General features: G+C 49.0%; 1 protein-coding gene across 1 annotated transcript; it reads left to right on the top strand.

Annotated features, from left to right (window-relative positions):
* Positions 1-6,473: 6,473 nt before the first annotated feature.
* Positions 6,474-10,610, top strand: MLN (motilin). The gene is made up of 4 exons (XM_019470353.1): positions 6,474-6,599; positions 8,135-8,251; positions 9,623-9,804; positions 10,544-10,610. Exons 1-4 carry the CDS (start codon positions 6,483-6,485, stop codon positions 10,545-10,547), a joined length of 420 nt encoding a protein of 139 aa, XP_019325898.1. The 5' UTR covers positions 6,474-6,482; the 3' UTR covers positions 10,548-10,610.
* The last annotated feature ends 4,944 nt before the right edge of the window (positions 10,611-15,554 follow it).

The following is a 15,554-nucleotide window of genomic DNA, read 5'->3' as shown; positions in this document are numbered from 1 at the left end:
AGCCCCGCGCCTGCAGCACCCCAGCCAGGGCAGCCGGGTGCGAAGGGAGAGCAGCCATCCACGAGGGATGAGCCAGCCACAGCCCCTCACTGCGCATGTAACTGCACTTTTCTACCATTCCTAAAAATATTCCTGAGCCTTCAAGTGAAAACCCGGTGGTTTGGATTTGAAGACCAAAATGGAAACAGATGAGATGCATCCCATCTTGTTTTCTCACCTCCTCTCCTTTCTCTCTTCACTTGTTCCAGATCGGGGAGAGAATGGCAAAGGAGTGACCAAAAATGAAGAAAAACAAAGCAAGAAAACACTTTCCTCTTGGTTTTTTTTTTTCCTTCATTTGAGAGACTATAAAGTTTTTATAAGCACGGAAGTCTGTTTTATAAAAAAAAAGGGATTTTTTTAAATTTTTTTTTTAAATTCTGCTGGAAGACGATTGTTATGGGATAGGACACTTTGGCCAGTGCCTGTCTCCTCCACCACTGGTAGAGAAGCTAAATCCATCCAGGCTATGGACAGAAACAAATGCTTTCCTCTTTCTCTTGTCCTTCCATCCTTCCATGGAGAAACTGAGGCAGCAGGCAGAATTTCCACATGTCCCCAGTTTTGGGGTGTCCAGGTTACCTCAGGCCTGGTTTCCAGAGAAGTTTTGGCATTACGGGGTGCAGCACTCATTTGTCAGGCTTTAAATGCCTGTGGGAAGCTCTTGCAGGTGCATTGCAGACCCAGAGGAGCTCAGCGAGCTGCTGAGGATGTAAATCGGCGTGATCCCCCTGGAGATGGGTCTGCTGCAAAGATGCTGCTCCATCTGGGGTCTCTTGGAGATGTTGGTGCTGAAGAGCTACAGAGCATTGCATTTGCAGGTAAAACTGAGATCGCTGCCTCTGAAAGGCGAGTGGTAGGATGTTTCCTACCTTCTAGTGCACCTCCTACCCCATGTCTGACCTGCACCTTATCGACAGCTCACTGCCATCAGCAAGAAGAGCCTCCGGGCTCTGGGTTAGCTGTAGAAACCAGGCAGAGTGGGAGGAGAGAGGAAACAACGTGAGACAAATTCCCCATTAATCTAGGAGATCATTATTTGCTGCTAGAACCAGGAGGGTGAACTGGTTTTGGGAGTGAGCAGGAGTTAAATCCTTGCTATTGATTCTCACCCAGCCCCGCTGTGCAGCCGTGAATTACGTCACCAAGCAGTGGGGAGAAATTGAAGTGGGCACCAGGCAAGCATGAGGATGGGAGGGGGAAGTCTGTGCCCTTAAAACATTTATGCTGCAAATTAACATGTGTTTTAAGCCTGTGATTCTTCAAATATTTATCTAGCATTAATATTTTGAAAACTGCATTAAAATTTGCCACTGGTGCTTTATTCATTAGGAGCGTTCGGCAGCCACAGACAGCAGCGCCTGCTAAATCTGTAATGCGTCCATGCAGAGACAGCAGCTGGAGGATGGTGCCTGGGCTGTGAGAATGAGCTTTCTGCTCCTACTTCCAAAGCAGGGAGCCTAAAATGAACTCCTTGCCTACGTCGACTTCAGCTGTGTGACTGCAGATGTTCAATTCAGCAGAGCATGCGCCACGTTTTTGACCCATCTGACTCCAAACGAGAATAGTTTAATGTGAGCGGGACGAGACAGATATTCCTGTGGGCACTGGGAATGGGAACTGGGGCTGGGGGCCATATTTTTTCCAAGCCTGATGGCTGCTGTGGGTCTGGTGGGGCTGTGAGAGCAGACTGGACGTGCATGAAGCCATGTCCTCCCTTCTTATACGTGCCAGCCCCATCCAAGGAGGTTGTCGGATATGGGGGAAGAGAGGGTGATTTGGCCCACTGTGGCTGTGAGGGCTAGTGCTACGGCTCTGACGCTCACCCCAAAATTGGAAGCTTTGCTGGGGGACACCCTAATGCCTGACCAAGAGTCAGGCGGAGAGACAGTGCAGCATTTCAGTCCTTCACGCTCTCCCCGCATGCTTTCTGCCCGCTGCGTTAGCCTAGGGCTGAAATTCAGCTTCAGACTCGCATTGGCTTCTGTCTCCTGTTTTTTATGCAACCCACTTGCCAAAATACCCTCAGCACAGAGCGACTTGGAGGGAAAAGTACAGGACATGGAGACAAATGCTCAGTGTCGCTGGCACAGGGAGCTCATTTTCCCTTGATTCCTTGACATTGCAATTGATGCACGGCTTAATGGACTTTACTACTACTGCCAGTTTCCTGTTAAAATTACTCCCAATTATGGCTCCCAAAGTTAAACGTTTAACTTTAGGTACGAGCAGAACTGCAAGCAACTCCATTTTGTACATCATATTTTTGTTAAGCTTCTAACCTTTGCTGCAATTTTGCTTCATAAAAAACAGAGAGTTTCAGGGGGGCTGCAGATTGCAAATGGTTACAGGGACCGCAGCAGGACAGATTTTTTGCATTAGAATGCTAGGGAGTGAGACTTCCAGCTGTGATTTTTATTTTCATTTATCCTCATTTTGCATTGGCAATGGGGACATGCCAAAAGCTGCTTTTATGGACTGGGCAAACCTAGAGCAAAAAGGTGCCTGTTGCTCCCACCCACTCCGGCGCTTCCACTGAAGAAGTCTTGGAGTCAGGTCCCTTATTTTCAGTTCTCCGTTTCCTTTCCTTTTTGCGTACTCTTGCATAATTAAGAGGTGAACCTGGCAGACAGCATCCAACTAATACAGGTATGATTAATTTTCATCTTCCCTTTTTATTTTAAAGGTTGTCCTTTCCAATGCAGAAAGCTTCATCGCAGATGGTTGGGAAACCTGCCAGCCAGCCACATTTTTGAGGTAAAAGGGGACAAGACATGGGAAAGTTTAGTGCTTTGAAAAAGTGACCTTTCTTGGTAATTAATTTGTCACTTCCCAACACCATCTGCTGACTCGTCAGCTGCATCCATCATAACCATGCAAAAAATACTGGAAAAGTCAATTAAAATGAGAACCAGTGTCAAATGGGCTTTGCGCAGATTCTTTAGCAATGGGAGGGGGAAAAAAATAACCTATCGTGCAGTGTCCTTTTCATCAACACACATAAACATGGTCCCAGGGAGAAAAACTCAATTGACCTCTCTGGAAGTTTTATAGCTAGGACCACTTCATTGCCTAGTGATAAGCTGCAGTAAATGCGCAGGGATCTGGGAAGCATCTTAGCGACTGCCACATTTTTTAAGGAGGGGTTTGGCCCAAATCGAGCGTTATTGACTGTAGTGACAGCAGCAAGTCCCTTGTGAGGACCAACGTGCAGTGCAGCGTGTACACGTGTTGACTCGCTGCAATGGAGCTAGGTGAGAAAAGTCATTTCACAGGCTTGGGCAATAGCTCTTTTCCCCTTGTCTCCAGCAAACGCTGCCAGTGCTTAGTGTTCGACCAGCCAGGCAGGAACGCCGCTGCACACCCCTGCTATAACACCCCGTAAAGCCATTTGATGCAGGAGTATTTAATTGCTTCCCCAACTCGTTTTTTTCCTCTTGCATCTCGCCTGTTTTCAGCTGGTTCCTCTCAGGTTTCCTCGCACGTAGCCACCTGTCTGTGAGAAGCACCAGGACGTTTCTGGCCTGATCCCAAACCTTCCAACATCAGCGCCTGTCTGATCGTCTTGGGAGACCAAAGATGAGATCTTAGGCAAGTCACTTGCTCTCTCTGCACCTCATTTGTCTGGAGAGAGATGTCAGTGCGCAGTTTTGTGTCCCGAGGCGGTTCAGTGTGTCCAGGACTGCGAGATGCTCAGTTATGATGGTAAAAGGGGCCGCATGAAGACTCAAAATGGACAGATAAATCCCCTGGATTGCTTTGATATTTCCCCACTTGTCTGCTCAGTTTATAAAACTCTTTGGTGATAGATTTAGCATGTATAGTTTTATTTATTATTTTAATATTTAGCTCTAGAATCTGCCAGGGTATGTACCTTAAATCAGTGTTTTTGTAATGCTGGTGGGTTAAACTTCATTCTGCGTTATGCTTATTTTGTGGCTTCATTGTTATTATTGTGATTTGTCCACGTTACAGTAGAAATATAATTAAGACACAGGCATCGTTTTACCACTAGTACAGTCACATCAGACATGCTTTATCCTGGAGGGCTCATGATCTAAAAAGATAAGCAGAGAGGAATTTTTCCATCTTATAGATGGGGAAACTGAGGCAGAGAGAGAGAGAGACCCTGTCCAGCTGTGGCACCCACCGAGAACAGCTGCCAGCCTAAAGACAGAAGCCTGGGGAGGGAGGAAAGGGGATCTTCCTGGAAATGAGAAACTTAAAAATCCAATGCAGATAACAACGTTCCCTGTCTGGCAAACCCGTTTCCATGCATGCCAGGCAGCCGTTCGTCAGCTCTGATGGAAATGTGGGCACCTGTGCAGGTAAGTGATCGCGCACCGGTGCCTCTACACGTATATAAAGGGTGGGAAAACCAGCAGGAGCATCCAGGCATGAACGGGAGCAAGAACAGGTCTGACCTCCAGCATCCCGTGGCTGCGCTCGCCAGGTAGGTGCTTGGTCTCTGCTCCCATTTGCAAGCTCGGTGGGGTGGCACTTCATGGGTGCTCAGATAGGTGCTGGTGTTACTGGCACGTGTTGGCTTCAGCAGAGAGGACTCTGACAAGAAGGAGGAAACAAAATCGACGCTTAAACAAGGGGAAAGGTGTTTTCTGCTCATCCCCCATCGTGGGAGCATCAATTCCACCAGCTCCTGCCTCTCTGCTTGTCGTGAGCACCCAGCAGACACCGACGCGTGCTGCAGAGGCGCAGGGAGCCCTGGGGGCCCTCTGCACTCAGGGAGCTGCTTTGAACGATTTGATTTTTTCAGAAGACAGCTCGGTAGCTAAATGTACTGTCTTGTCACTGTGCTCACACCAGTACCAGGTGGATGTTCACCCCTCCTGCCCCCAAATTGGCATTTCACCCTATTTTACGCAGGCATAAGCAGAGCTGGGCAATGCTGCACCCAGCCCCATGCAACCGCTGTACTTTGTTGGGCTGATGCTGAACTTGGGACCCTCCTGCTTTGTGCTCTCTTTGTAGCTGGGAAGCAAATTCACTGACAACAAAGTACGTATCTGCCTGGAGAGACATTGAGCTAGAGATCTCAGGTCTGAAAGACATGTCCTGCTTACAAAATAAGGAAGGGACATTCAGAAAAGACATTTTTTGGCTGGACTAATGTGGGGGTGTTTCTCCAGCGGAAGAAGGAGCGAATCAATTCACAAAGGATAGTCAACAAGAGATGAAGGAGGTGACTGGGTTTATTTCTTTGTATATGGCAGTATTTTATTGCAGTGATAGAATAAATGAAAAGGCACAAAAGATTGATGCTACTGAGATAACACCGTTGTTATCAGCACATATGCAGATCAACATGCTCTATTACAAGGGGAGAGCCTGAGAAATCCTCTTCTGATCACTGCAGCAAACGGTACATCTGGCTGGGTCACCCAGGGAGATGTCCCAGTGCAGCTGAGAGCTTTCATGACCCAGCGTGGGTGGGCGGGGGGGAAACGGCCCTAAGCAGTTAGAAGTCTCTCCAAGGGAGAGGAGAGGGGCTACAGGCGCCTTCGCTCGCCGTCAGCCCTCCGCTGGACTGGCACACAGCGGAGGGATGTGACTGGCAAGTGCTACGAAAAGGGAATGTTTATTAACTTCCACTGGCCTTCGGTTCAATACTAGCTGATATTCATGGGAAATCTAATTTAGGGGTCAAATTTGACCTAGCAATGTCTTTTCAATAACATCCAAACCCAGAGGTTTCTGAAACTAATTAGGGATCAGGCTCCAATCAGGTAGAGTAGTTAAGCTATGGGACCAGACTTCATTAAATTCGTCCAGAGAGAATATTTTAATATTTAAAGAGAACATTTAATGTTTACGTAAGTCCTCTTCTGACGTGAAGTCTCTGTTAAATCACTTCAGAAGGTAGTTTTTAAAGCCCTTTACACTAGGCTGTTATGGAGCCAGGCTGGCAAATGCCCTTCCCAGCTCTCTTGGACCCAATGAAGCTTATTAAAAGATTCAGTCCATCAAGGCAGGTTTTCAGGGGTAAGGAATATGAAAACACAATTTAACAAAACAGCTGTCTTAAGGTTTTTCTCTCTTACAGCACCACTCTGTCTCCCTTGCTGTCGGTGGGACTGATGGGAGCGTTTTGCTCTGGATGTATGTGGGTCTTAAACCAGTACAGCTGGAGGGCTAAAGCTTGCAGAACAGAGGGAGTCTTTAACAGTACTGAAGGGCTGGGCTTGAAGTCTCTGGAGATACTGCTCAAGAACAAATCTGTTTACAGAAAAAGGTTTGAGAGGAGAATTGTCAGTCAAGATACTTCTATTCTCAGCTCAGGAGCAACTGGAAGAGTAAATATACCTCTAGTTAGCTGGTGGATAAATTAGATTGCAGCTGATCAAAAGCCAAAGGGATTTCTTGTCAAATGGCCGTCTCCTCTGTCACCCTGGTGTCTTCTTTCCTGTGTCATTCAGACTGTCCTGATGGTTTCAAAGAAGGTGGTGGCCAGTTTGCTCTTGGTGTACGTGGTGTCTATGCTGGCTGAACAGACCGAAGGCTTCGTGCCCTTTTCCACCCAGAGCAACTTCCGGAAAATGCAGGTAACCCCGAGAAATGTCCTGCAGGGGCTGGAGCCCGGAATAAACCAGGAAAGGTGTTTCTTCCTCCCTCATCCCCCAAGCTCTGCCAATTCACACCGTGCCACTGTCATCCCCAGCATCTGCCCCTTCTGTTCAAACAGGAGATACTATGATACTGGCAGTCCCTCACTCGTCCCAAAGTTAAGGGCTATGGGAGAGGGCAGAGACAACTTTTAAGATGTGAGACTAGAAAGGAAGAGCCTGGACTCCTTTACATAAGAACTAAAAGACCTGTGTGGGTTATCATCTGCAGCTAGTGGGTCTCATTTTTCTTTCCTCCATGCTAGTGGCTGTAATTTTTATAGAGAAGCTGCAGCCTCCCATCACCATACTGATGGGTCTTTTTGTTGTAACAAATAATTAACCATCCTCCAGATGGTTGTCACCTCTGGGATGTGCAGAGAGGAGAATGTTTTTTCTTTTGATGTGAATCTAATACTGTTGAAAGGTGTCAGGCAGGCAGCCTCAGAGACTGCATCTTCTTAAACACAGCCAAAGTGAGCTTCCCCCGCACGACACAACCCATTCATACTGGGGGGGAAATCTTGTTTCCAACAGCTATCCGCTCGCTGGATAGCAATTGCTTTTTGTGGGGAGTACAGTCATCCTTCAGTCTCCTTGAGGAAGGCGATGGGGACCCACGCACGGTCCCCAGATTGATTTGTTCATATATCACAACCCTTGTAGCTATGTGTCTGCTGGTGATTGAGGGACTTCTAGATGTACGTGGGTGAAATCAGACTTCCAAAGGCTGTGTCCTCTCCTCTGAGCACGCATTCAAACCAAAGCAAGTGTGCAGCAAGCAGTCAGTTTAACACTGAGCACAGCCTTTGCTGCATTTTACATGTCCCCTCATGTCTATCATATCCCAAAGCAATTTTAGCTTTTCTCTTTGGGCTCAGAAGAGAGGGAGGGTCCTGCAGCCAGGTTTAGCCCCATAAACGGGAAAGGACTGACATTACAGACCTGCAAGAAAGGCTGGTAATACATAACGTCTGCACAGAGCTCTCCACTTGCAATGAGGCTGTGCAGGCTTTTATTAAACTTCATTGCCACTGCTACAGAACAGAACCAGGACCAGCCCTCTGAAATAGCTCTGTAAGGTCAGTATACTTGGCTACCACATCCTGCTGACAGTGTTATCCTGCACAGATCAAAGGAGTCATCTACAAGTGTTAAGTTTGCTACAGATCTTTACATGCAATCCTGTAACCTGACCTTACACCCAACGTTGCAGCCCCTGCTGCATGTCAGAATTACAGTCCCCAAGGCCATACTGACCACAGCTGATGGGTCCCTTCCCAGTGAGCTGTGGCCCTGGGGAAGAATGCCGCATTGGCTCCAGGCAGCGGTTAGACCTCCAGTCCCTCTGATTTTGTGCCCAGCTCCGCAGGCTCCTGGATGCTGGGCATCACACTGTTGAAGTGGGTTTGGTACCCGCACGATGCTGCGTCCCAGCACCACTGCCCCGTTTGCTCTCTACTGTGAAGTCGCAGAGAAAGGAGAGGAACAAAGGAGGGCAGAAGAAATCCCTGACCTTGCTGCAGCAGCTGGAAGAGGAAGGCTTCTCTGAGCAATCCGGTGCAGATGTCAACAAGGTCAAGACCATCCAGGTACGTTGAACCATGTGACTCTAAGGAGCCCACGAGGACACACAGAGGGACAAGTAGCCCAAGAGTCAGCCCACAGGGCCTGGCTACAGAGGAGTAGATAACCCGTGTGAGAAGACAGCGGGTGTTATCAGGGAGCTCAGTCAATATAAAGGAATACCACCCATTTCCTGCCAGCCCTGCCAGGCAACTGAGCAAGGTTGCATCAGAGAAAGGTTTTACCTCCACCTTATAAATTATCTCAGACATTCAGCAGCCTGGTCACCCCTCAGACCCACCTGGCTTCTCCCTTAGGAAGATGGAAACAACATGAGGTCTTTCTTTGCCATTCAGTGAACACCAAGACAACTGCAAGGCAGGAATTCGCAGCTCTGCTTCAGCTCTAGGTTTAACTTGTCACTTTTTCACGCAGCTCCAGATTAGCTGCCTGGTGTCACCTCCGATCTCACAGTCCTCTGCACTGGCAAGACCTGATTTGTAAACTTGGACCCATACAGCCACACCCCCCCAAAGTCTGTATACAGAGCAGAAAATTGCCAATTTTAGGGATTTAAGTGCCAGTTTAAGCCCTCAAAGGCATGCTTACCTGGTTAGCCAAGTTTGAAAATTGTGCTTTTCCACTTGAATACAGGGAATTCTTTGCCCTGTCCGTGCAGCCGCTCCTGCGGTGAGCTCAGCCATTCTCTCTGCCAGCAAAAGGAGTATAGGTCCACCCCAAACTGCGGGATAGACTGAGTGGGACAGGCAGCGGGACTAGCTAGACTGGAAGTTGGCCAAGATGCAGGTTAATGTGCAACTACTCTCGCAAACGTGGTGCACCAACAATCAATAATAGGATTTAAACAGCAAGGATTCACAGTTCAAAGCATTAAATAACTGGCACATCGCAGTGTCTAACACCCCCCCGCTGCAACCACAAGCTCTCCTGTGCCTGCAGCCATGACCAGAACAACTCTATTTACTTCAGGTACAGCTGAGCCACAGCTGGCTCAAAGGCAGTCAGTCTGGAGGCAGGGTGCTTCACCAGCATCAGTAAAGCTGATGGCTTGAAGGGTCAAGGTGTGAGATAGTGGAGGATTATAGGGTTCAGAAATTATTTTCTTCTTTACGATCTCTGTTGCCAGGAGGTACCTTTATCTGTGTTTCTGAGTCAGCCCAGAGATGATCCAATGCATGAAAACTTTGGTACTCTGAACAGCACAAGGTTGCATTGGCTTAAAAATGTTGCTTTTCCCCATATAAGGATCATCCCCTTCCCTTCAAATCAGCCCTAGACCCTCTGCCGACTTGAGCAAAGTGGGGTCAAAGCAACCCAACCTGCCTCCCTGTGCTGCCCTCAGCTTTTCCTTCTGACTTTTCTGGCTTCCTCCACAGCTAGCTGTTCCTGTCAAAGCCGGGATGTGGCTCACCCCAAGGCAGCTGGAAAAATACCAAGATGTCCTGGAGAAACTGCTAGCAGAGATGTTACAGGACACCCCAGACAGTACTGTCAGGAGGTTGATTTCTGCCTTGGGAATTCTGCCTTTCCCTCCTCTCACCAGCTCATTATTACGGAGGTATTTATATTCCTCAGAAGGGCTTTTGTGTCATGTTTGCTCACTTTACAGAGTCCTCAGATACCCCACCCGCTCTCATGTACACGCTCTTCTTCTGGGAAGGTTATTCACTCTCTTAGGGTGCTGTCTGTGCCCTAGAGCTGGTATTGACTGTTAGCAGCATTGCAACACTTCCCGGCAGCTCTCCTTGGCGCTGCTTCCCACTTCCCTACTCCTCCTCCCAAAAAGTCCTCAGTCTTCAGGATGCAATTTCCAACAGAGCTTTTAATGCAAGCTGCACCTGCGAGGCAGCTCAGTGCCTGCAGTCAGACCTGAACACCTTGCTCCCTGCACAGGGGCTTAACGCTAATAATTACAGCTAGAATTACCTGCAATTCGAGGTGTTGAGTGCTAACAAATCCAGCCCTGGGCTTTGCTCTTAGTGTATTGGAATTGCAAAAGGAAATATCCAGGGGCAGTATGTGATGCAGCTATTCCTGCCTGCAGACTTGGGGGGTGGTGGAATAGGTCTCACTAGTGTTATCTCTGGACCTTTGTCTTATCTGGGCTTAAACGTCCCAAACACGAGGGTCCCCTCTATCCCTGTGGGAGCTGTTATTCCGCTTTGGCTGTGCTGATTTCACTTTGCCTTCTAGCTTTATAGCTGGGGAGCTGAGGAGGAGGAAACAATACATAAAGCCTAGGAAAGACTGAATGACAAATTTAAGGACACTTATTCTTTCCTCTCTTTTCTTCTTAGCTGACTGGTATCTGCAGAATCAGAGGAGAAAGCGATGTAGCTTGCTAAAGCTAAAAGACTCCACTAATGTAAACAAAATCTGTAAAAGAGATTAACAACAAAATCTGAGGTGAGATAATAAAATGTGCAGTATAATTAAATGGAGGATTTGTGTCATCTTTTCTACATGCCTCTCAGCCAGATGGCAAGCAGCAAGTGTGGGAAAGAAGAGAGGGAGGGTTTCTAGTTCTAGAGAACATCACCGTCTTTCTGAGAAGTGCAAAGCATGTTGCAAAGCCTGAGTAATTAATCTTTGTGGACTAATAAGTTTTAGCCCTCCCTTTTGGCAACGAGGGAAACTGAGGCAAATATTTGCAGGGTCTCCCAGCCAAATTGGCGACACAAGCACAGGGTGAGGAGTGTTGGGTGGGGGACTCGGGCATCCCCACCAGGCTCCCTGCTCTGGACACGGGAGGGCACCCTCTCCCACACTGCTGGGAGAAAGCAGGAGCCCTGACTTGCAGTTCCTACCTGTGCTCTTAACCCCCTCTTACTCACCCAGGCGATATAAATCTAAATAACATTGTGAGAAGCACCTCTCCCATAGCTGTGATGTGAACAGGCACAGCGTGTGTGAAACAAGGCAGAGCTCCGGCCTTATTTCTGCCTCTCAAACAAACCTAGAGGTGAAATCGTAATTCCACTGGAACATATTACTCTCCATTTACATACCTTTGGCTTATTTTAGAGCTGCTTCTCTATATTGGCAGCAGGAAATCCAACATATGTAAAGTAAGGACGGATGAGAGCAATGGTATGTATGTGAATATATCCAATTTCAATCCAATTTTATCTTCCCAACCTAACACAAATTCTGTTCTCACTGTGGCTCATTTAAATAGCTGTGTTTGTGCTAGAACAACACTCCTCGGTATGCTCTCTGCTGCAAGCCATCCCTTAGGAGAAAAGAAATCTCCCAATGTATAATGCAACATCCAGCACGGAGTGGATTCCAGCTTTAACATTTGATTCAAAGGCATAGTCCTAGTCCGTGGAACGATCAGCTCAGTGTAACTCAAAGTTTGCAGGGATTATTGCTGAGGCAGGTTGAGCTATGAAATCACTATAAATGAGTCTGAGCGGTTGGAAGATAGAAAATAATACATTCCATTAGGCTGAAAGTAAAAGCAACTGCATGTATTGCTACAGGAGCTCAGCCAGTGCAAATCAGTCTGCAGTGGAGTGATATCGATGGGAGATCCAGCATGGAAATCACCGGAGGACCTGCACCACATTTACACCAGTGTCCAGCGAGATCAGAGACAAGACTGTTTGCTTCAAAAAGGGACACTGTTGACACATTCCTTCTGAAAGACCCAAACCTTTACCCCAGGTTTAAATTTGCCCTGCCGCAGGAAAACAAGGAGAGTTTCCCCTTGAAGGGCAAACTGCTCCTAAAAACCCTACAGAAGCTCCGCTGCAGGTCAGGGCTGTCTCTATAGCATCCCCTCTTGCCCAGCTCTTTTACTCAAGTGGTTTTCTGGGCCGACAGCTCCCCTGTGCCATCCAGGAAGGAACGTTGCCCAGTGACAGCAAGAAAGAAAGTGAACATGAGCCTCTTGGATTTGCTCCCTGGACCATTTCCCACCACGGTGATGGTGGAGCTGATGCTGCAGAGACTTCCATAGGGAGATCCGCCAATGTGACTTTGCAGGGATGGCTCCCTCTACTCTTACATTTTGACCTAGACAAGCTGCAGCAGCAAAGGTCTGCTTTTACCCTGGCCATCAGCTGTGCCAATGGCTCTTCCCAGTTGACCCAGCTATAAATGAGCTCAGGGATGTATGGCTGGTTGTGACAGCAACTGTATGAACCCGTTGTCTTGTCCTTGCAGCAATAACTGTGCTGTTCAAATAGGCACCAAAGTGCAAGGGGGGCTTCAGCTTTTGGAAGTAAATTCCTTCCAGCCTCAGGGGCTTGAGTAGTGGGAAAGAAGCAGATATCCATCTGCTGGAAGGAGAAGGTAGATGGACCCCCAACCATCCTCTAGGCATGGCTCCCACTGTCAGAGCTATATTTCTTGTTGAGAAGCAAAATGGTCTCCAAGTTGCAGGACAGATCCGTATCCCCAGTGCCCTGGAAGGCTGCTTTGGCAGCCAGCAGCACTTAAGTCCATGTCTGCAAGCAGGTAGGAAGATCTTGCTGCTCCAGAAACCGAACAAGAGTTTCGTGGCAGGATGAGCAGCCAAACAGTTGGGGGAAAGAGGCAGGGCAAGGAGAAGGAGAGAAAAGAATGAAATCAGCACTGACTTTCTAACCTAGTAAGAAGCTCGGCAGGCTGAGGACATGACATACGATCGGGAGGATGAGAAGCGGTGTTCTTGGGTCACACCTGTGCCGCGGCTGTGAGTGACAGGGTGTTAAATTGGCACAGTTGGCTTCCAAGTAAGATTTGACACTTCCCCTGGTGACATATGCAGGACTGTCGTCCAAATGCCATGGGATAAGAAGACAGGGTGGGATGGCGGGTTTTTTCCAGCAGCCCCTCAGTCAGGGGTAGAAGGGTTCATCTGCTGCCCATGCTTTTTGGGGTGCAGCACACTCCCCTCTTCAGGCACTTTATGAAGATGGTGCAGATCTATTTCTACCCCTCTGCTTACACCAGTCCTGTCTTGATACTTCAGGAGGAGAAGCAGACGGCATGGCATGCCTGCTCTTCCCTTTCGATATCTGAGTCACTGCCAGCAGGCGTAAGGCAGCTTCTGGGCTAGCAGGGAAGGTGGAGGCTGTCCTCTCCTCGCTGTCCCATCTTCCCACATCCAGCTCAGGATATTTACAGCCAAGATATTCGAGTGCTGCACCGTGGGCTGGGAAACTGGCTTTTCACAGCTGAGCATCTCTGAGCATCACAGCCCATCTGCAGCATCAGCAGGCCTGTGCTCGCCCCAGCAGCCTTTGCTGCTGCCCAGAGCTGTAGGGATGACGAAGGGGCTGCAAAAAGCAGAAACTCTACCGTCAGCCTCATCATCGGCACTGTGGGCAGGGTGATGGGAACAGTTAGGTGCTTGTCCATGGGGCTATAGGCTCTGTCACGTCTGAGAGACAGAGGGCTGTCTTCTCCTGCTGCCTTCTCTGTGGTGTCCACATACCTTCCAGGGAAGGCAGGGATGCTCCCAAGGGTTGCCTTGCTAGGGAGGAAGGGAGAGGGGTCATGGACTTCTCTCCACAAAGAAGAGGCATCTGTTCCTGCTGAGCATCGGCGCCGCCAACCTCCCTTCTGCAAAGGAATCACAGCTTTTCCCCAGCCCTCCAGTTCTCGAGCACCACTCCCATGTTCTCCACTCCGAAGGTCATGCCATGAGGCTCCGGGGCCAAACTCTGTCCTGGTGTAACTTCCCTGACATCCAGAAACATGAAAAAGTTGAAGGCTTGGGGATTTTTTTTTTTGTTGCTGTTGTGCTTTTTCTCCAAAGCAAGAGGAGTTCATTTGATTCATGAGCTCATATCAGCTCAGGCTTAGATGCCAGCATGCATCTGCATGTCTAGGCAGAGCTTCTCCAAACTGAAAGCTGTAAGCTTACAAAAAATGTGTACAAAGAGCATATTCTAATTCTGTATTTACATTAGACACCACTCCAAATTATTAGCTGTCAGTTGTGCTTTCCAGTTAGTGAGCAGGGGAGGCTCAGCTTAGCACGTTCACACTTCCCATCAGAACTGAGTATGCTCTTTTAATGGGCTCCCTAGCCTCTACTAAGTGTATATTTGTTGCTGCTAACCAGATTAACAAATCTCAACATCTTGTTGCTGCTTTCTTGCATAAATCAGGAAAAGCGAGGCGAGCTTTGCCTGATGCCCTAAACAAGAAGGGCACGGCGGCAAAGTGAGCGTGAAAGGAGGGGTATCCCTAAAGAAGTTTTTGTGTCGCGGAGGCACAGCTTAGCATCCCCAGCCTCATGGTCGCAAGCGGTGGTGGTCCACGCCGTGCTCTCCCGGAGCCCCCTCCAGCTCCCACTCGCGGCAGGTCCCACTGCTGCGGGACCGCCAAGTTTCCACCACTCCCCGGTAACATGCGTCGATCATAAAAACAGCGACGCACAGACAGCCTGCACACATGCATCACTACTTTTTCATTATCTTTAATTAAATGCCGATATTACGCCACAGTATTTCAGCCACTTTCATCACTTTCTTTATAGGCGGCAGCAGGAAAAAGCAATTACTGTACATCACTGCCTTGCCAAAATAAATTTTCAAGTTGACGCTTGGTTTTGCCTTTTTAGGCTGCAAAGTATGCAAGTAACCTCCTTCCCCGGCAAATATCCCGAGGACCCAGATCCTGATCCTGCCGAAAGCGGTGGCAAAGCTCCAGCCCACTTGACGGGTGCCAGTTAAACGACTGTAACTTGGCAGTGATGAGAGAGATGAGGAAAACGTGGGGGGGGGGGCGGCAGGCAGCTGGGAAAGACATTTCTTTCTCCTCATAAATGTCCCTAAAAGTGTCAAAACGTCGGTGTAGCTTGGTCAGAGTGAGGCAAGAGGTGCTCAACCCCCCTGCTTGCTCCTGAGCAGTGTCCCCCAGAGTGATGGGGCGGAGACACTGGCCGGCCCCAGATGCTGAGGCTGCTTTTGCCCTTTGCTTTCTCCATTTCTCCCCTCTTTCCCCTCTCCTGAGACGAGCAACAGCTCCCGCCCGGCACCGTTCCCCTTCTGCAAGGGCTCCTGACCTCCCCAACATGGCGGAACCAGCGACCCTGCCTTCACAAGATGGCGGGAGCGGTATCCGGGAAGCAGCGCTTTCCCTCGACCTTCTCAATATGGCGCTCGTTCCCCGCCTCCCTTATCAACATGGCGCCGACCGTGAGGACGGAGGCGGCGGCGTGAGCCCCGCATTTGCCCTTCCCAAGATGGCCGCCCGAGGAGGTGCGGCGGGCCCCTCCCAAGATGGCGCCCGCGCTTCCCTGCTTGCGGAGCGCTTCCGGTGGGGCCTGGTGTCAGCGCCGCGGCCATGGCGGAGCTGACAGACGCGGAG

Source organism: Aptenodytes forsteri, unplaced genomic scaffold, assembly GCF_000699145.1.
Source record: "Aptenodytes forsteri isolate BGI_AS27 unplaced genomic scaffold, ASM69914v1 Scaffold142, whole genome shotgun sequence".
In the NCBI taxonomy this organism is placed as follows: domain Eukaryota; kingdom Metazoa; phylum Chordata; class Aves; order Sphenisciformes; family Spheniscidae; genus Aptenodytes; species Aptenodytes forsteri.
This window is presented reverse-complemented; position numbering and strand designations above follow the sequence as displayed.